The sequence below is a fragment of the Trichomycterus rosablanca genome, chromosome 7 (assembly GCF_030014385.1).
Source record: "Trichomycterus rosablanca isolate fTriRos1 chromosome 7, fTriRos1.hap1, whole genome shotgun sequence".
NCBI lineage: Eukaryota > Metazoa > Chordata > Actinopteri > Siluriformes > Trichomycteridae > Trichomycterus > Trichomycterus rosablanca.
In genome coordinates, this window is record NC_085994.1 from 18,931,322 (window position 1) to 18,953,792 (window position 22,471).

Consider the following 22,471-nt stretch of genomic DNA (forward strand, 5'->3'; position numbering starts at 1 on the left):
CCCCCACAGACTGGTTATGTGCACAAAAGGCACACAAATTAGTCCTGTCCCTGTATAAAAGACTCCTGTCACAGAATCAGTTTCTTCCGATCAAATCTCTCGACCACCATGGGCAAGACCAAAGAGCTATCAAAGGACGTCAGGGACAAGATTGTAGACCTGCACAAGGCTGGAATGGGCTACAAGACCATCAGCAAGAAGCTTGGTGAGAAAGAGACCACTGTTGGTGTGATAATTCGAAAATGGAAGAAATACAAGATCACAGTCAATCATCCTCGCTCTGGAGCTCCATGCAAGATCTCACCTGGTGGGGTAAGAATGATTCTGAGAAAGGTGAGGTCAGTCCAGAATTATATGGGAGGAGCTTGTCAATGATCTCAAGGGAGCTGGGAGCAGAGAAATGCTGGATATGACCCCAAGAACACCATCCCCACCGGGCATTTCTCTGCCTCCAAACACGGCGAGTGGAGTTGATGCCAAAGAGCTCAATTTTGGTCTCATCTGACCATATCACATTCTCCCAAGCTTTCTCTGAATCATTCAGGTGTTCATTGGCAAACTTCAGACGGGCCTGTACATGAGCCTTCTTGAGCAGAGGGACTTTGCGGGCACTGCAGGATCTCAATCCATTACGGCGAAGTGTGTTACTAATGGTTTTCTTGGTGACTGTGCTCCCAGCTCCCTTGAGATCATTGACAAGCTCCTCCCGTGTAATTCTGGGCTGACCTCACCTTTCTCAGAATCATTCTTACCCCACGAGGTGAGATCTTGCATGGAGCTCCAGAGTGAGGGGTGATTGACTGTGATCTTGTATTTCTTCCATTTTCTCTTTCTCACCAAGCTTCTTGCTGATGGTCTTGTAGCCCATTCCAGCCTTGTGCAGGTCTACAATCTTGTCCCTGACGTCCTTTGATAGCTCTTTGGTCTTGCCCATGGTGGTCGAGAGATTTGAACGGAAGAAACTGATTCTGTGACAGGAGTCTTTTAAACAGGGACAGGATTAATTTGTGTGCCTTTTGTGCACATAACCGGTCTGTGGGGGTCAGAATTCTTGCTGGTTGGTAGGGGATCAAATACTTATTTAAATACAACTTAATTAAATACAAATTAATTTATAACTTTTATTTAATGTTTTTTTTTCTGAATTTTTTGTTGATATTCTGTCTCTCTCGGTTAAAATAAACCTTCCATAAAAATTATAGACTGTTCAAGTCTTTGTAAGGGGGTAAACTTACAAAATCAGCAGGGGATCAAATACTTATTTCCCCCACTGTATATGTGTATATAAACCCTATGTGAGGCTCAGTAAGTAGCACTGTCACCTACGCATAAAGGTCCTGGGTTTGATTCCCAGGGGAAAGTTTGGGTCTTTTTTGTCCTTTCTGTGTGGAGTTTGATTGTCCTCCCCATGTCTTCGGGTGTCTCCAGGAGGCTGTCTCTGGGTGCTCTGGTTTCCTCCCACAGTCCGAAGACATGCAGGCTAATTGGAGCTACTAAAGTCCCCCTAGGTATGAGTCAGTGGCGATTTCTCTAAGACTGCAAGTGAAGCTCAGCTTCCCCTAAAATGTCAAAAATTAAATGGTGAAATATGTACAGTTGTGTTAACATTTCATTGACTACAAATGCGTTAGAACACGTTCATCTCGAAGACGAGTTCGTTCAGAATCAGCTACTTATCACAAATCGACTGACTCAAACTTCTCATACATTCCCGGTGCCTCAATGCATTTGCCCGCAGAAGCCAAGCGTCTCTTCACTTCTATGGGGCTGCATGGGAGCGTTTTTTCATTGCTTCAAAACTCGCCGGTCATTGGATAAATGCCACGATTTTGTCCCGCGCCCGGACGCTGAGCGTCTCTGGGGGTGAACGGAGCCGTGGGCGGGTCTGAACGCTGAGCTTCTGCAAGATGATTGGAGGATTGGTCGAAAGGCTGAATCCTGTTTTGATTGACGACTATTTTGATCTCTACACCATCACTTAATCACTGGGAGCTTCAGTCCCATCGCGGATTTTGCGAGTAAAGTCGAAAGACAAACTGCTGCAACCCATTTCAGGCCATTTTCTTGAAAAGGAACAGATAATGTAAGCCGACAACGAGCTTCCCCTCTTTAAAAGACCAGCAGCCGCCACTGGTATGAGTGTATGTATGTGTGTGTGTGTGTGTGTGTGTGTGTGTGTCATAGTTCCAGGTGGTTGTTAGGATGTTGCTATATCTGTTTCAGGGGCTATTAAAGTAAACTAACTGCCACTAAAGTGCCATAAACATTTGAAAAGAAAATGGTGTAACATCAAATCTAGATTTGGTATTCTATTGTTTAGGTTTGTTTATTATGCTTCACCAAAATAAACTGCTATTACATAGCCACCATGTGTAGTTTTTGGCATCACTTTTGAAGCATGCATGTCAGTAATCCCATTGTTATGGATGAAAGACCCTTTGCTTTGATGCTTTACTGCAAACGGTTAAAAAATTAACCTGTTTGACGAGTTGGGGGTTGTGAACTGTTTGTTTACCGGGCAAGCACTGTCATGATTCTGTAGTTAAAAACAATACCATGTCCATAAGTACTCCCTTTATATTTACTTCCTTTTCACTCTACATAAAGGTGATCGATACAATTCATAGGAAATATATTCATTTATTTTCACTCACCATTTCATCCTGGTCAATGTCACAATGGGTCAGGTACAAGCCACAAATACAGTACACAAGGCAAGAATACACACAGAACAGGGAGCCAATCCATTGCAGAGCATCATGAATATCATAAAAGTGGGTTTTACTTAAATTTCACTCACTCACTCACTTTCTTAACCGCTTTCTTAACTAATTAGGGTCGCAGGGGGTGCTGGAGCCTTTCCCAGCTTTTCAATGGGCGCAAGGCACAAAAAGAAGTTTAGTAAAATGTTTAATAAAAGTACAATCCCCATTTCCAGAAAAGCTGGGACATTTTTATAAAATGCAGTAAAAAGAAAAATCTGTGATTTGTTAATTCTTTTGAATCTTTATTTAAGTGACAAAAGTAGAAAGAAAAAAATTCCATTGTTTTCACTGATCAATTTCATTGTAGTTTGTAAATGTAAACACATTAAGAATTCAATGCTTACAACACACTTCAAAAAATTGGGACAAAGGCAAAATACGTCACACGTAACCTGGTGTCGTGATGTCTAAAATAAAATGCTATCTGATGAAGACTGAATTAAATTGTTAAGGTGAAGGCTTTACTTAAATTTATGATTAATGGTAAAGCTGGTCTCTCTCCATGTTCAAAGTGAGGGCAAACTGACAGATGACTTAAGATGTTAATTATTAGAGATTAGGCAGGTGCTGCCACTGGGTTAAAGTGAGTGAGTGAGTGAAATTAGGCATCAAATTCTAAATGTGTTTATATTTACAAAATATAGTGAAGTTAAACAGTGAAAACAGAACAGTTGAATTATTATTTTTTTTACTTTTAAAAATACTGATACTTTTTATTCATTTTACAAAATGTCCCAACTTTTCTAAAAATGTGGCTTGTAGTTCCTATATAAAACAATAATTTAGGCATTGATATTTGTTTTAAACTCTTTTAAATGAAACAAATGTATTTTGATGACACGGATCAACACCTGCCTCAGTGTTCTGTATAACACGCATGCTGTATGTGAGTTATATGAGGGCGGGCTGTGCTGAACTGCTCGATTCTATTGGTGTGCTGTTCGCTCCGCCCACTTTGGCTTCATGAGAAACCTTGTTTTCAGGTACGTCACATAGCAAAGCAGTTTGTGCAGCTATACTTTTTTGTATTATTATGGATTATTTTTGTTATATTTCATATGCACACTGTCTCTTCTGTGTGTCTAATCTTAGATTATTGTCGCATGTTTAATAGCGGAGCAGTTTAGCAGCTACAGTGTATTAATGTACAGAATTGTATAACAATCTATAATAGAAAACATGCCAGCAGGGAATAATTATATGTGCATGCACTGTGTGTACTGAATACCTGCTGTGAGCACTTTAATGCATGTGTGATTTAGGTTTGCAGTGATTTGGAGTGTTCTGCTGTCAAAACTTTTCTAGAACGTAGTTGGAGGTAAACATGGTGTCGTGGCGCCCTCATCTGGATCGCACATGAAATTGACCTAATGGACTGTTTACAAACTTGGGTGGCCTCCTGTAGATTAAGCCATATTCTGTCAAAACTTTAAATAACAGAATTTATTTGATGGTTTTCTCATTTTACTGTGGCATCTTCATACTCTTCATGATGTGGTTTGTTTATACAAACTTTGGAATAAGATAAGTAATTATATGACTTCAGACGGCAATTAGTTGCACCAAAACTAATGTACTTTAATATTTTTTTATATTTATAAAAATATAAAAAATATAAAAAAAATACTTATATTTTTTTAAAGTCTATCGAACTATATGAAACATTTCCCCATATTTTAATATTATTGGGGTATTTTGGGTCCAGGTTGTAACTCTACAAAATGTGAAAAGTACAAGGGTGTAAAGAATTATGCATGGCACTGTATACTAAAAGGGCTTTTTTGCACCAACAAGAAATAGTCTGGTTGACAGGGCATGTAAGTCATTTAATCACATAATTACCTATTCAGATGAGCACTTTCAACATTTTGCACTTTTGAATTTGTTATTTCTAGGGAACATCATGGAGGACTCCATTGAAATAATCCTTCAAGACAGAAGTTTCAAATCCTCTTATCAAACCCAGAACAATCCAGCAGTCACGGCTGCTTCAGGAACTTTATTAATGACTTTTTATGGGCTTCGGAGAGTTTTTGCTCTCCCTGGCTTTCGAAAAGTGCCAATAAACCTGAAGGTACAGTACCAGGCCAAAGCAAACACACCTACTTATAGTGTAGAGTTGAGTATGTTCTACCTGTGTCCACTTGTGTTTTCTTCAAGTAATTTCTTCCACCTCCTAAAACATGAAAGAAATAATTGGTTAGTCTAAATTGGGAATAAATGGGAAAATTAGTATGTTTGTTGTTTTGCTATAGATTGGAGCTGTGTTTATTTTTGTAAAAAATCCCCTTACATAAAATAATAAAGCAACAAAAGATTGTTGGTACATACTTAATGCTGAGCACTTGTTTTTAAATTCTACCTTTTAGATGGACATAAGAAAGTACAACATATTTTATAAATGCAAACTCTTAAAATAAATTAATTAAAGCATAGCACACAGGTGAAGCAGTGGGCTATTGCTCAAGCCTAGGCTTGAATTTCAGCAGTGCTATCGGTTATCCGGTACCTTGATCATGGATCCATTGAATTTCCCATGAGCAAAAAGACAATACCATTGTCATCCTTGCTGAACGCGTAAGAATATATTATAACCCAGGTCAAGGGGGCCCAGATTTTTTATTTTGAACACGGGGGGCCTAAGGGTAAAAAGAAGGTTAAGAACCACTTATCTAGAGTATGAGAAATATGGGCAAGATCCATGTACAAGGGTCACAGGAAGAAATACTTGTATGAATTATGTTGTATAAGTATTAATTTAGCCTTGGAGGGATGTTTATTTAGATGTACTTAAATATTTGACAGGCACTGCATATAAACATTTATCCAGTTTACATAAAAATCCTACTACATATAAATTACCCCTGAAATTTACCATTACAGCCTGAATGTGTAGTTTTGGTTGTCTCTGTTTTCAGTTGCATTATCAGAAAGCATAGTAAGAGACAAAAGTGTTGTCTCTACTGTGCAGGTGCCATACTTGCCCTCGAGTGGAGTACAGACACAGAATGTCGTGAGGCTCTTGCAGGGCAGAACAGGTTCTTTAGCAGATCTGGGCTCTGGAGATGGAAGACTGGTGAGTGTCCTATAAAATATTAGGACTATTTAAGATTTTAGCAAGTAAAATAACCAGTAATGTTATCATAATGTATATGAATAAGAGTGTTTATTCTTCCAATGAATTGCCACGCTGCACAGGGTCTACTCTGGCCAGGCACTCTGTTCAGATCCACCATGACCCTGATCAGGAAGAAGCAGTTACGAAAGATAAATGAATCAATAAATGAATCATTTTCACTGTTTAACCATAAATAATATTAAATAACAACAATAGCATCAACGGCAACAAGAGTGCTCAGGTCTAGGTATCATTAGCCAGTCATGGTGTCAGTTAGTGCTACTTTCCTGTAACTATCAGGTAAAGTAAGACAGACCGGTTGCACCTTTTCTGCTTTCAATTAGTATTCAATTAGTATTTTTTATGCAGGTATTGGCTGCCTCCTCAGTGGGTTTCCAGTGTACTGGGTTTGAAATAAACTCCATCCTGTTAGGCTATGCCAGAGTCAAAGCAAGGTGGATGGGAATTCCTACCACTGCAGCAAAATTTGTAAATGAGGACTTTTGGAAGGTATTTGTGGCTTTGTATGTTTTTAAGCCAAGGATCCTGCTTTTGCTTTACTAATTTAAGCTTAAATTGGCCAAAACAACGCTTTCCATACTTTCCAACTGTAAGTCTTGTGGTTCAGTCTAATGGGAGCATTTAAACAAGCTCAGTTTATATGGCCAATATAATAGAACATCATCACCAAAGAGGAATTAGTTTAAATGTTATTATAGAACCTTTTACATAACCCAATCTATTAGATTATACTTTATAATATTTGTAGGTATATTACTGACCCAGCTAGAAATTCATGAAAACCCTTTCTTTGGGCAAAGTGTAATATGGTTATGAAGGCACTAGGTGAAACCCTGTACCTGCAATATATACACCCAATATACAGGATGTTTAACCAAGGTAGAACAATACTGAGGCCAACATGGACCCATGGTATCCACAGCCCATCACGGAGAGGTAGTTCTTTTTAAAGCGGCCCCTGGTTTGTACTGGGTTCCCTCTTTTTATTCTTTTTTACCTAAAACTTGGTTGTTTCATGCTGGTGAACCGAGCAGCTAACTCTAATGTGACAATCAATTTTCATTCTGATTCTGTGCACTATCTGCTTTGTGTGCTCTGTTTTATTGTGCATTTCCTTTAAAATGTTGGTTAGTTTCCATTATTTTGGCCACATCTTTACTTTCGCCATGTCTCGTTTTGGTTTGTGGCTCCTTAGCCACAGTAATGTTCCACCTTCGTTAAGCATCCTGCATATTGGGTTCACAAATTAATTCTCAAAGGTATGGGATTTTACCTGGCATCTCTGTAGCAAGGCATGACATGCCCCAATACAGACAAAGTCTGTGTTCAGCATTGATTCATGTGTGGGGACTGCTCAGAGAAGGATCACTCTGATGCCTAAAAAAGAAGATAAAGAATACCAACATTAGTGCCAGCTAAAAAAAAAAGAGGTAAGAAAGAGCAGGTTGCCAACAGAGAAGACAGCAACTCTGTGAAAGGATTCTTTGAATAAATAAAGTAACCTTTACCTAGAGCGAATAAATGCTTAATAAATGCTCCATGACCCCTGCTGGCCATAATGGCATTGCAGGTGGGCATCATTCTGCACATCTCCAAGGCAAGTTGGCCTTTTACAGAAAGAAATGTGTTGTGGATATCATTGAAACCCCACTACTACTATGATTACGCATGTGTGTGCATAGCCTTGACTATGTAACACCATAGTGATTTATATATGATACACCGATGACAGGACGATCTCTTATTTTCCCTATTTCACAGACCAATTTGTCCCAATACAAGAATGTGACAGTTTTTCTGGCACCCGGAGTGGTATGTATAAGAAGTTGCATCGACATTTTATATACGAGGGTTTTTCAAAAAGTTTTCGCACTTTTTAAGGTGGCGCAGTGGTAAAAACACATGCTGCAACCAGAGCTTGGGATCTCGAATACATCGTATCGAATCTCAGCTCTGCCTTGCCGGCTAAGGCTGAGCGGTCACAAGAACTGGGCAGGACTGAGCCGGATATGGGTCTCTCTCTGCTGGCTGATTAGAGGCGCCTACACAGAGATGAGGACAGAGTGCTCTTAGGGTGTGTCTCTCCGTACACAATGATAGGTGGCACAACACTCGTCAATGTGTGGGTGATAAGATGCATACGGCTTGCTTCCCACGTGTCAGAGGGGCCGTGGGTTAGCTTTGATCTCCTCGGTCAGAGCAGGGATCGGCATAGGCGGAGAGGAAGCATGATGCAATTGGGCAATTGGACGCACTAAAGGGGGAGAAAAAAGGGGAGAAAATGCATTAAAAAAAAAAAAAATAATAATAATGACATCACGTTTCTACATTCCGATGCATTCTTCCCAGCGTTGTACCAATGTTTTATTTTATTTTTTTAACTGATTTCTTTTTTTTAATTATTCATCACACAAAACAATACATACAAACTTCCAACATGTATGAGATGCATTCATAATCACAAAGGAGAAAAAACAAAAGTGGTACAAAAAAAAAAATAATAATAATAATAATAATAATTAAGAGAAGAGGTAGTTACAGTTCTTGCATTTCAAGCATTATTGGTAACCATTTTTTGTTAAATGAATCTGATCTTAGCTGTAATCTTGCTGTAATTTTCTCCATAATAAAAACCTTTTTAACCATATCTCTCCAATGTTGGGTGGTTGAGGTTTTAACCAACACAGTATATATATATATATATTTATCACTAATATCACAGCAATAGGTTTTGGCTTATAAGTTGATGACTGCATATGAGTTTTTTATATTGATCTATTGGATTGTTCCTAGATGGAAGTACTTGGCAGAAAGCTGGAGAAGGATTTAGCACATGATGCCATGGTAGTTGCCTGTTGTTTCCCATTTCCCAAGTGGCATGCTGCTGCTTCAGAAGGGCTAGGACTGGACCAGGTCTGGGCCTATGACATGGCTGCAGTGCGCAAGCTTTTAAAATGAGCACCAACACCACCTTGAGTGTTTTTATGTCTCTATTATCATGCAGGGTGCAAGTGTAATTCATCAGTGTGATGCTACTGTTGAGGTTTATTTTTAAATAAATAGTTACAATGAAATTATTAATCACAATCTCTGTGTTTGTGATTTGTTTTGTTCATTCATTCTTCTATCTATGTACTAAAAACCAAATCAGGATTTTTTTTTTTCGTGACTGAGTCGTGATTGGGCTGTGCACGACTGCTCAGTTGAAAAGCCACTCAATAGTATTGAACCAGCAGGAAAATGAAGACAAACAATGATGAGAGGTCATGTTAACCTGCTGGTGAGCTATGTCGAGGCTCTGCTGTGCACGAGGTACTAGAGGTGCTAGACACATAGGTCATTCATAGCTTTGTGTCCTTTTTAATAATATTTCTTATTATTGCTTTGTAATATTTTTGTCCAAGTCCATTTTCTGTAATACTCAAGATTTATCCTTGAAGCTCAATCTGACATTGAAAATAAATCTTTTTTTGTAAAAATACATGTTTAAAAAAATAAAAATTCCTTTAAGAATATTTGAAAAAAAAAAAAAAAAAAAACACCTCCCACCTCACAAAATTATTTGCACCTCCAGGTTAGGACTGACAGTGGTGTTTTCTTTAATATAATATAAATGTACTGGTAGTAAAATGTTGCTTTATTTGGTAGTTCTAGAATGAGATTATGTAAATTAAGACTTCCTCAGCCATTGTTGCCAAGGTTACTATTAATTACGGTGCTGAATGTTATCTATAACATTTCATAGACAAGCACATTCATATGACAGGCTAAGATGTTTTGATCTGAAGCTAAAGACCTTTGCTTAGACTGAGAGACATCGCTCTGACATAGCTCTGCATGTCCATGTACTTCTCATTAAATGATCCATCTGTTGTCTCCTCCATCGTGCACAGATTAATAATTATCATGCTTATTAAGAGGACCAAATTGCCCTTAGAACACTACTTACGTTAGAACTGTGTTGCAAAAAAAACAATCCCAAAAAGGAGCTGGAGGCTATAGTGCTATATGGCTCTCCTGCCACCTTTATCTCTATTTTATTTAAATGACATTTATCTACATTTTCATTTATGTCAGCTGGTTTTATGACATAGTGCATCATTGTAGGGCACCACACCTACTATTTCACTCACACAGACCAAGAATATTGCAGTGGCCAGTTCCAAACTGAAAGGACTTGGAGGTGTGAAAGAGAGTAACCAAGAATTAAACCCAAAAAATAAATGGAAACATGTAGTCAAAGGTCATCAGTAGCCAACCAACTGGTCATTCTGATAAATGATAATATCTTTATTTTGTAATTTTACAATAAGGCTATATTTCTTTCAATATTGATATTTTTATATGAGACAAATTACAATCATACTGACCATACACACTGACTCTTTTGCTTCTAATAAATGAGCATCAAAAAACCCCAAAGTTCAATATTTGAAAATGCTTTGTTTTTATTGCAAAACAAACGGTAATACAAAGAAAAAGCATTAGCATATGTTCTTCAAAATGATACATTTATATGTGTGTTAATCCATTAGTAATGTAAAGAAACAAAAATGTAGATAATAGTTCAGCCTTAGAAATGCACAAGTTTTGTTGCACTTCAGAGGATATGGGGACAACAGACTCAAAACACACAACAGTCACGCAGCTCTGCAGAGGAATATTAATGCAGCTGGCACAGCGGGCGGAATTTGTCATGAAGTTAGCGATAACAAGCCAATCCATTTAAAAGGACCATATAATTGGTCAAATGTACTGTCATAAATTGAATCATTTCATCCTTTTTATAGCTGGACACCAATCCGCAACAGCAGGGGGCAGGCTTCTTTAATTTAACCTTTCACGACTGTCAGCTAAGAGGAAACAACACATCAATTATCTGCGCCTCTATGCGCCCTTTGCTGGCCACAAATGACAAAACCGAAGGACATGATTCTGTAACCATGCCCAGCTGCTAATTTTCATGCCAGGTGGGGCGGTTACATCTAGTTTATGCCACAACGTTGACTCTAGTCAGTTGATTTGAAATGAGAAAAATAATGAGAAAAGTTCTGTATTTGGCTTTTTTTGCTTTGAATGGCTTTAAAAATATCAATCTGTTTTTTAAAAGAGCTAAACATGACTTTTTCCTCCCTGTTTATTTTCTCACTTGCAGAACACAAGGCCAAGTTGGAGCAAAAGACGCTGCTGTAAAGTAGACATCACACAGTCACAACACGCATGTCCACACTCTTCTCTCAACATAGACCATCTGCTGCCTTAACCTCTTATGAACACAAATTGAAAATTATTATGACTTTTATGAAGTAATAAGTCAGTAAATTTTAGATTACTGTAAGTATCTGGGGAGGTTTGACAAGCCAAAATGCTTAATAAAAAATTAATTAAAATATTCCCACAGCATGTGCCAGTAAGAAACTGTTTCAACACAAAGTTTTCATTCTCTTTTGTTATATAAAAATGGTGAAAACTTAGTTTGTCTTAAACTGATTACTAATCTACATCATATAACATTTTTTTTTACTTCATTTTCATGTTGTACCACTTTTTTTCCAGTTCACTTACAGTAAACAGTCTAAGCAATTGAGGGTTAAGGGCCTTGCTCAAGGGCCCAACAGTGGCAACCTGGCAGTGATGGGGTTTGAACCAGCAACCTTCTGCTTGCTAGTCCAGTATCACTGGACTAGTACAGGCTACACTGTACCAGACAGGACACCAATCCATCATGTGGCCTCGGCCATCACCTTTCCAATAGCACAGCTGAGGATTTGAACCCTGAACCCCAGCGGTAGTTGGCTATTCTAGTATTTCATCAATTTACTTGCTTGGTATTGTGATGTGGGAGAAAGTAAACACAGAAAATCCACGTGAACACTGTTAGAACATGCCAAACTCCGCACAGTATTAAACAGCAACTAGAGGGGAGAAATAAACCAGGGCCCTGAGAGCTGTTGTGTCACTGTGCCGTCCAGAATTGCTTGAAGGTGGCTGTAAATCAAACTAACCACAAGGTGATGCTCCATCTCTTTAGTTTATTTTTAAATCTGACAGTTTTCGGTTGTAATGCTTCCACTCTTTAGATTGAGATTATTTCTGTCATCAACAAAAACTATGAAAATATGGTGACAGTTAATATGTGCAAAGGTTTGCTGTTTGTTTATTAGGATTTTAACGTCATGTTTTACACACTTTGGTTACATTCATGACAGAAACGGTAGTTACTCGTTACACAAGATTCATTAGTTCACAAGTTAGTCATGGACAATTTTGTATCTCCAATTCACCTCACTTGCATGTCTTTGGACTGTGGGAGGAAACTCCACACAGAAAGTACACGGACCGCCCCACCTGGGGATTGAACCCAGGACCTTCTTGCTGTGAGGCGACAGTGCTACTCACTAAGCCACTGTGTCGAATTGATGTAGTATGTGCTATCATGTGATGACAAAGCAATTTAACCAAGGCCATAGCCATGAATTGAACATTTGGGGGGATCAACTCTACTAGGTAAGGCCATTCTAAAATATTTAAACACTCACAAACACATGAAATAAACATACTATTTTTTTGTAATTATACCATTAGGGCAACATGGTGGCTTAGTGAGTAACACTGTCGCCTCACACCAAGAAGCATGTTCTTCCATGTCTGTCTGGGTTTCCTCCGGGAGCTCCGGTTTTCTTTCCACAGTCCAAAGACATGCAAGTGAGGTAAATTACAGATACAAAATTGTTAGACATTAAAGACTTGAACTGATGAATCTTGTGTAAACAGTAATTACCTGTCCTGTAATGAATGTAACCAAAATGTGTAAAACATGGCAATTAAAACTATGTTACTGTTATAGCAAGAAGTACATTGTAATAGCAGAGAAAAAAGTTTAACCTTACCCATAATCATATAAACAGAAATCAATGCATTGATATATAGAGCCAAGTGCAGTTATTGTGACCAGTGTCTAGGAAGCTGTTGTTTTTATTTATGTACAAGTACATTTGGATAGGCAGCAAGGACATCTGCTCTGTTTTGCTATCCTTTCAGTCTGTCTTGTTTTCTCCAGCCCTTTCTTCTCCTCTGTCTTGTCTTATATTCTAATCTCTTCTTCAGTATTTGCTCTTTTTTCCACTCACCTCCATGTCACCTGCCTTCACTGCCCTGTCTGCACTCTCTCTCTCTTCCCCTCTCTCTCTTCTCTTAATGCATCAGAGTGAACATGAAAGAAATGTTATCAGTAAACAACTGGTATTTCTTATTAAGATGTTCAGGAATAGAGTTTTGACCATAGCTGATTCTCCAATCATCTGAGCAGTACTCATTTTTCTACTGCTCTCATCTTACTTACATTTCTGACGCTGCCAGAAAAAAAACTGGCAAATGTCACTGCTGCCCTTCCTCATTGCTCATGATGACTCACTGTGAATGTAAGCTGACTGTGGTAAAAAATTACATTACTTGCACTTTAATCAAACATTAATACAGTTTATTTATCATAAGCAAGTACAGCTACACAGGATACTATATGAATATAAAAAAAATTACCCTACTAGCAACTACTACAATACACATGCATCGCTACAACATGAGGCATTACCATCAACTGAAAATGCCTGTGACTATTGTTGGTCACTGCATGAATGTGTGGCTGAACTAACTTTTCAAGTAACTTAGCTATGATGGCTTACGTTAGGAATGTTTGATTAATTAGCACTTGCAAATTGGCCCGTTTGTTTCTACATTATACAATTACTGACACCGTTTAGCAAAATGATTTTTTTTTATTTCCACAATTACAGTTCCAGCACAAAATGACATAAAGATGTTAACATTACCTATTCATGCAAGTCGAAGCTGTTATAGTGACCCATCAACTGATGAATTATAACATTACACAAAGAGCCGCTCAGGTGGCGCAGCAGTAAAATCACTACATGCTAGCACACCAGAACTGGGATTTTGAATACATTTAAGTGAAATGCTGTGCCATCTGGCTGGACTGGGCGGCCATATGAACAGCAATTGGTTGTTGTTCTGGGTGGGATGAGCCGGACCAGGGTTCCTAATAATTGGTGCAAATACAACCTCTGCTGGCTGATTGATGGCGCCTGCACAGAGTTGGGGAATAATGCTGATCATGGTGTGGCTCTCCATACACAAAGTTGATCTGCATATGAACTCGCCTCATGCAGGTGAAAAGATGCAGTCGGTACTGCACACGTGTCGGAGGGGGCGTGTGTCAGTTGCAAAGCTCTTTAGTCAGCAGTGGAGGGTTGTATCGGTAGAGGATTAGCGTAAAGCAATCAGGGTAATTGGATATGACTAGATTAGGGAAGAAAATTGGGGGGGAAATTGAAAAAGAAAAAAAAAAACATTACACAAAGATAGTGAGGTATAGGTATATTGGGGGGCATTTTGAGCATACATACTTATATAGATATGATATATGATATATTAGCGCACGGGTGCACAACATACGGCCCGGCAAAACTCTCGATCCGGCCCGCCAAACGAAGTGCTGATGCATTTTTGAATAAATGAATTTGTCACTTTAAATTCACCGGGTAATTCCATGAAATTGCGACTGAAAAGTATATGATGTAAATACAAGTTACTTCAGCTGTACCATGTGTTTGTCCAAACCAAGTACGAGTAAACAAAGAAAAGTGGATCTCGAGTATATGAAATTTAACCCTGAATGGACATACAGGTATTTTCTTGTCTGCTGTGCTTGCGACCACATTAACCAGTTGGTGTCAGACCAACACATTTCTTGTAAGTACCTGATGTTATGTAACTGTATTTAGTGCTGGGCGATTTTCACGATTAATTCTTAGTTAGAATGAACGTTTTCACATGATGTTAGAATGTGACAATCGCGATTGTTTACATACTTTATATTTTAATTAAAATACCAACATGTCACGAGGCAGAAACTGAGCAGACGCTCGCGGAATATAAATCAGGGAACGTTTAATATTAAAAGGGCAAAAACAGTGTACAAAACCCTGCAGAGTCCAAAACCAGAGGATAAACAGACAGGCAGCAAACGGAAGACAGCAAGGATTATACACGGTAATGGTTAGATTTAGAGATAAGGAGACAAACACGATCAGCAAAACTTCACAACGAGACTAAAACAGAAGAGTTTAAATAAGATTCATGGAACCGAACACAGCTGAACTGAATCAAAACTCCGGTGAGCGCGATCAGGATTGGCTGACCGGGGACATGTGGTAGTCACGTGACAGTCCAGGGGCTCATGGGAATTGTAGTCCATATGGTTAGAAGACAAAATCAAAGCTGAGCTGAGTGCTTATTCGATGTCCCCCAGTGTCTACACAGTATAGTCTGTATCTATACTGATACAGACTCACTTATATGGTGGAAACAGTAAACAGGCTCGTGTTCCTTTTAAAAAACCTGTAAAGAACTGTTTGTGGTTTTGCACTTTTCTTATGCTGCACATTATTTAAAGTGAGTTGTTTGTGAGTTTTTTATATAAAGGATATAGCTAATTAAGATTTCGATTTTGTTCACATTTTTGTTAATTATTGTTATATTGTTATTGTTATAAAGTTTGAGTTCCTTGAAAGGATAATTAGGTGGTGCTGTTACTATTTTTGCATTTCTGCAGTCTTTTAAATTAAAATGTTTCAATTGAATTATACAAAAAAAAAAAAAATTGCAATCGCAATCGAGAATCAATAATACATTTGAAAATAATCGATTTTTTTTCAATATCACCCAGCCCCAACTGTATTACAAATTCATGTGGACAGATCTGTAAAAATGAAATGTGTGGCCCTCTGGTTTAGGTGTTTATGTGAAATCGGCCCTTGGTAAAAAGAAGTTGTGCACCCCTGTATTAGCGTTTACTGTGTTGTCATATTGGACATAAACTGTAAATGAAATCTCAGCTACAATATGTAATATGTATGTTTCCACACAAAACAGTTGTTAGATACAATGTGACATCATATACTCCATTATAACAATGTTACTGTAATAGCTAAATTTGCATCTTACTTTATATTCCTGACTAGATAAAAAAAATCATCAAATCTGCTGCTAACCATAAATACCCACTTATAATGGAAGTCTAAAAGAATAATTTGATGAAAATAAGCCCATGTTCCTGTATCACCTACCTTTTTATCTTTACAAGCACAAACAAGCACAATACACACGTAGGCATTAAAAAGAGTTGAGTGAGTAGAGAGCATGAGAGAGAAAAATAAAAAATAAAAGTGCACATTCTCATGTGCAGAACACAAGGCCAAGCTGAAGCTAAAGATTGCTGTTGTAACTGTGAAAGAAAGTAGACATCATGCACTCTTAACACGCATGTCCACACTCTTCTCTCAACATAGCCCATCTGCTGTCTTCAACCCATTATGAACACAAATCGAAAATTATCATGATCTTTAGGAAGTAAAAATGTCAATTTATTTTAAAGTAAATATCTGGGGAGGTTTGACAAGCCAAAAGAGTTTATAAATGATTTGTAATGTGTTTGGATAAACTACATACAAAACAGTGTTTCAACACAAATTTATTATTCTCTTCTATTATAAAAAAGTATTTAAAGAAAAGTGGTTAAAACAATAGATAATGCATAGAGTCTGTCTTAAACTGACTCTTAATCTACATTATATAACAATTCAATTTTTCATTTCTTTTTCATGTTTTACCACCACTTCATCCTGGTCTGGGTTACATAATAATTTACATTTATAATCCTGCTTTTGATTGATTGAAAAGCTAGCTCTGCTCAGTTTATTTACTTATTTACTCATCTTAAAAAGCCTCTTTATATGAGTAAGATTGCAGTGAGTCAAAAGAACATTCTGAAAACCTTGGGTGAAAGGATGTAATGGATTAGCACAAGTCCCTAACACTTATCACACTTATGAGCAGATTAAAGTGTTCATCTATTAGGCCAAACACACAAAGTAGCTTCACTTACTTCCTGCTTAATCTTTAAAAATTAAGCACAATGCAAACATAAGCATAAAAACGTATGTGAATAGAGAGCATGAAAGAGAAAAATTGAGTACACCTTAAAAAAATGGATACGGGGCATAACACACACATAATATATCAGCATGCAGCAACTTGCTGTATAGGGTTGCTCACAGAGCAGAGCTGTTGCATTTTAAATGCTATACATATACTAAATAGCATGCTTAATTAGATTTTATTCAATGGCAAGGCCACTATTTCAAGCACAATGTATAGTATATTGTGTGTGGATTGAGACACACATCCCTCTTTAGTGTGCAAACTAATACAATGTATGTTTGAATGCCATAACCAAACAGTTCATGTCGAGTTATTGTATGCACCTCACAAAACAGTCCACATTCTTTAAAGATTAAATGTTTATTCACTTGCACCTTTACATTGCAGTATATTCTGCTCCCTACATCTCCTACACCCAAACATCTTTGACTTGTATTATTTGTATTTTTCATCTTTACTTTTGCAGTTTTTGTTATTTGTTTTTAGTATTGACTGAATATTTGCAAGCATAGTATTTAATCAGATTATGGATGTTTTCCTTTGTAATGCTCAGAAGATTGGCAAATGTCTGACAAAGTTGCAGTTGCAGGACTTAAAATCCAAAAACAAATTGTGTACCTTAAACATTCTGAAAAATCTGGATATACCATCTTTTCTGGAAGCCTCACAAGCAACATAGCTGAAATCCAAAATGCCAGATAGGACATGAGATTACTGATAACACTGCTGCGTTAACAGTGCTGCCATACAGTGAGTGTTCAATTATTCAGCATTTGTAACAGCAAGTGGGACAAATATTTAATAGTTAATAATTTTCTTGGTAACAATGCTGCCACAAAATTACAGTTTGTTTAGGCTATGTGTTTTCAGTTTGTGTGTGTGTGTGTGTGTGTGTAGCAGAATGTCTTTGGATTGTGGGAGGAAAACGGAGCACCCGGAGGAAACCCAAGCAGACACAGGGAAAACATCTTAAAAATCTTAATTATTCTTGATGTTGATGTACTATTTTGATTTTGTACTATGATTTGTATGGTGTATGTATTTGTTTTGATTATTTGTCTTATGTAAAGCGTCTTTGAGTATCTTGAAAAGCGCTATATAAATAAAATGTATTATTATTATTAAAAGAACTTAACAGACCTTACTGGACCTTAACAGTCCTTACTGGACCTTAACGGACCTTACTGGACCTTACCAGACCTTACTGGACCTTACCAGACATTACTAGACCTTAACAGACCTTACTGGACCTTAACAGACCTTAATGGACCTTACTGGACCTTAGCAGACTTTAGCAGACCTTAACAGGGATAACTGGACCTCAACAGACCTTACTGAACCTTAACATACCTTAATAGACTTTTCTAGACCTTAACAGAACTTAACAGACTTTACTGGACCTTAACAGACATTACTAGACCTTAACAGACATTACTGGACCTTAAAAGACCTTACTGGACCTTAACAGACATTAATGGACCTTAAAAGTCCTTACTGGACCTTAACAGACATTACTGGACCTTAACAGACATTACTAGACCTTAAAAGACCTTACTGGACTTTAACATACCTTATTGAACCTTAACAGACCTTAGTGGACCTTAACAGGCATTACTGGACATTTACAGGCATTACTAGGTTTTACTGGACCTTAACAGACCTTAATGAATCTTAACAGACCTTACAGAACCTTAACAGACCTTAACAGACTTTACTAAACCTTAACAGACCTTACTAGACCTTAACAGACCTCACTGGACCTTAACAGACCTTACTGGACCTTAACAGACCTAACTGGACCTTAACAGACGTTTCTGAACCTTAACAGACTTTAACAGAAATTACTGGACCTTAACAGACATTACTGTGCCTTAACAGATCTTACTGGACCTTAACAGACCTTACTAGACCTTAACAGACCTTTTTGGACCTTACCAGACCTTACTGGACCTTACCAGACCGTAGTGGACCTTAACAGACATTAGTGAACCTTAACAGACCTTACTGGACCTTAACAGTCATTACTAGACCTTAACAGACCTTAATTGACCTTAACAGACCTTTCTAGACTTTAACAGACCTTACTGGACCTTAAAAGACCTTACTTGACCTTAACAGACCTTACTGGACCTTAACAGACATTACTCGACCTTAAAAGACTTTACTGGACCTTAACAGACCTTAACAGACCTTACTGGACCTTAACAGACCTTTACAGACCTTACTGGACCTTAACAGACCTTACTAGACCTTACCAGACATTTCTGGCCCTTAACAGACCTCACTAGACCTTAAGAGACATTACTAGATTTTAACAGACCTTACTGGACCATACCAGACCTTACTGGACCTTACCAGACTTTACTGGACCTTAACAGACCTTAGCAGACCTTAACAGGCATTACTGGACCTAAACAGACCTTACTAGACTTAAACAGGCCTTACTGGACCTTAACAGACCTTACTGAACCATAACAGACCTTAAGAGACCTTAAAAGTACTTAACAGACTTTACTGGACCTTAACAGACCTTACTGGACCTTAACCGACCTTACTGGACTCAACAGACCTTAGCAGACCTTAACAGGCCTTACTTGACCATAATAGACCTTAAGGTCCAGTAATGTCTGGTAAGGTCTACTAAGGTCTGTTAAGGTTGATTAATGTCTGTTAAGGTCCAGTAAGGCCTAGTAAGGTCTGTTAAGGTCCAGTAAGATCTGTTAAGTTTCAGTTAGGCCTGTTAATTTCCAGTAAAGCCTGTTAAGGTGCAGTAAGGCCTGTTAAAATCTCGTAAGGTCTTTTAAGGTCCAGTAATGTCTGGTAACGTCTACTAAGGTCTGTTAAGGTTCATTAAGGACTGTTAAGGTCCACTAAGGTATGTTAAGGTCCAATAAGGTCTGTTAAGGTCCTGTCAGGTCTGTTAAAGTCTAGTATGATATTTTAAGGTCAAGTAAGGTCTGTTAAGGTCCAGTAAGGTCTGTTAAGGTCCAGTAAGGTCTGTTAAGGTCTAGTAAGGTCTGTTAAAGTCCAGTAAGGTCTGTTAAGGTCCAGTAAGGTCTGTTAAGGTCAAGTAAGGTCTTTTAAGGTCCAGTAAGGTCTGTTAAGGTCTAGTAATGTCTGGTAAGGTCCAGTAAGGTCTGGTAAGGTCCAGTAAGGTCTGTTAAGGTCTTGTAAGGTCTGTTAAGGTCTAGTAAGTTCTGTTAAGGGCCAGTAATGTCTGGTAAGGTCTAGTAAGGTCTGTTGAGGTACATTAAGGTATTTTAAGGTCTAGTAAGGTCTGTTAAGGTCCAGTAAGATCTGTTAAGGTCCAGTAATTTCTTTTAAGGTCCAGTAATTTCTGTTAAGGTCCAGTAATGTCTGTTAAGGTCCAGTAGGGTCTATTAAAGTCCAGTAAGGTCTGTTAAGGTCCAGTAAGGTCTGTTAAGGTCTGTTAAGGTCCAGTAATGTCTGTTAAGGTCCAGTAAAGTCTGTTAATGTCTATTAGAGTCTTTTAAAGTCTGTTAAGGTCTATTAAGGTCTGTTAAGGTCCAGTAAGGTCTGGTAAGGTCCAGTAAGGTCTGTTAAGGTCCAGTAAGGTGACGTCAATTCCGTGCGCAGTAGCATTAGCTTACATGTAGCAAGTCATATTTTGACTCTTTAACGACTTCATAATTCAGAGGATCCAGTGATAATAGACAGAAGAATCTCCATAAAACAAAACGTAACAGCTTTGGAAAAATTTTTATGACTACAGGATGCTAGAGAGGCAATTTGCGAAATCTCCATTCATATTTTCCATTCAAAATTTCTCCTAGACCCGGGTTACCAAATATGGGCATAACAACATGGCGTGGCCTACAAAATGACGACACGACTTCAGTGGTCTATATACTGACAATATATATCAAATATACGGAAAGAAACACCTGGTCGCTGTAATGTTCACACTACACGACTGATCGGCGATGGGGGGTTTTACACTACACCATCTATCACCAGGGGGAATCACAGGCGAGCTTCTCTGGTCTCCAAAACTACGTTTTGTCACGAAAACACACGTGAGAAGTGATGAAAGGTTTAATGATACCACGTCCAAACATACACATCAACAAGTAGCGAGAGATTAAAGTTTGTGCGCTGATGGAAATAAATGAATCTGAGTGGATTTGGCAACACGAACAGCATGGCTTGTTCTATAGTGAGTTGGAGGTTAATAAATATTTTGTTTTGTAGAGAACGATCAGGTCAGAAATACTGTAAAACTCGCGTGTGCTGATGTATTCTGATAGAAACTATATTGCGCTCCACCACCTGTTTACAACCTCTCCCCTGTGTTTCCCCTCGCTGTTTCACACATTGATTGAGAGCCGTTTTGATCGCAGAGCGAACACCGAGTTCCTCCCGAATCCAGCACCGACCCGTATCCAAAGCGACTTACATTACAGTTACAGTATACAGTCTGAGCAATTTAGGGTTAAGGGCCTTGCTCAAGGACCCAACAGCAGCAACCTGGCAGTGGTGGGGGTTGAACCAGCAACCTTCTGTTATTAGTCCAGTACCTTAACCACAAGGCTACAGCTATTGCAGGTGAGGCGCAGCAAGGCAAATAAATGAGGTATGTTTGGTCTCTGCTAACATAAGGCTGACAAGTTTGTGAGAGGACTTCAAGCTAAATGTACAGCAAATGATGAGTCTTTACCAACTCAAAGCAACGAATGCTGTTATAACACACAGTAACAATTTAAGAAACATTTGTTTTGTTCAATGAGGTTGCAGTTTTGTATGGATTATGAGACGTCTGTGTGTGTGGTTTGAGGACCCCTTTGGTTTAGAAAAGTTTAGAAACCCTGGTCAAATTTTTCATTTTTATTCCATTTTTATATTTAACTACCACTTTATCCTGTTCAGGGTCGTGATATAGTAACACATCCTAAAAAAGATTCCAGTCCTTCACAGGGACTTCTATAATATAATAATAATGAAAAAGCAGTAGGATCTTTTACAATATAAAAACAACACTTAAAATTTTTTACAATTGTAATAGAAAAAAGTCAATTATTTTAATAGCAAACAGTCTGCTAAACTATAATAACTAAATAATAACTAAATTAACCGCTTATCCAGTTAGGGTTGCGGGGGTTGGGGGTGCTGGAGCCTATCCCAGCTTTTCAATGGGTGCAAAACACACTGTGTGTGTGTGTGTATATATATATATATATACACACACACACACCCATTCACCTATAGGGCAATTCAGTGTCTCCAATTAACCTGACTGCATGTTTTTGGACTGTGGGAGGAAACCGGAGCTCCCGGAGGAAACCCACACAGACACGAGGAGAACATGCAAACTCCACACAGAAAGGACGCAGACCGCCCGGCCTGGGGATCGAACCCAGGACCTTCTTGCTGTGAGGCGACAGTGCTACCCACTTAGTCACCGTGCCATCAAATGTAATATTAGTTAAACAAATTTACTTTAATAAAATAAATAATGTATTTTGTTTATTTATTCAGTTTCACTATAATTAACTTAATATGAATTTTCCCCCATATAAATACGTGTTTA

At 38.1% G+C, this 22,471-nt stretch overlaps 1 protein-coding gene across 2 annotated transcripts; it reads left to right on the forward strand.

Annotated features, from left to right (window-relative positions):
- Window positions 1-3,734: 3,734 nt before the first annotated feature.
- On the forward strand, window positions 3,735-8,991 carry LOC134317754 (ATP synthase subunit C lysine N-methyltransferase-like). Of its 2 annotated transcripts, XM_062998477.1 has the most exons (6): window positions 3,735-3,748; window positions 4,661-4,839; window positions 5,737-5,841; window positions 6,253-6,393; window positions 7,666-7,716; window positions 8,698-8,991. In XM_062998477.1, the coding sequence occupies exons 2-6, from the start codon at window positions 4,669-4,671 to the stop codon at window positions 8,860-8,862; spliced, it is 633 nt and encodes a 210-aa protein (XP_062854547.1). In that variant the 5' UTR covers window positions 3,735-3,748; window positions 4,661-4,668; the 3' UTR covers window positions 8,863-8,991. The 2 variants fall into 2 exon arrangements, with proteins under 2 accessions (XP_062854547.1, XP_062854548.1); XM_062998478.1 differs by lacking the exon at window positions 6,253-6,393.
- The last annotated feature ends 13,480 nt before the right edge of the window (window positions 8,992-22,471 follow it).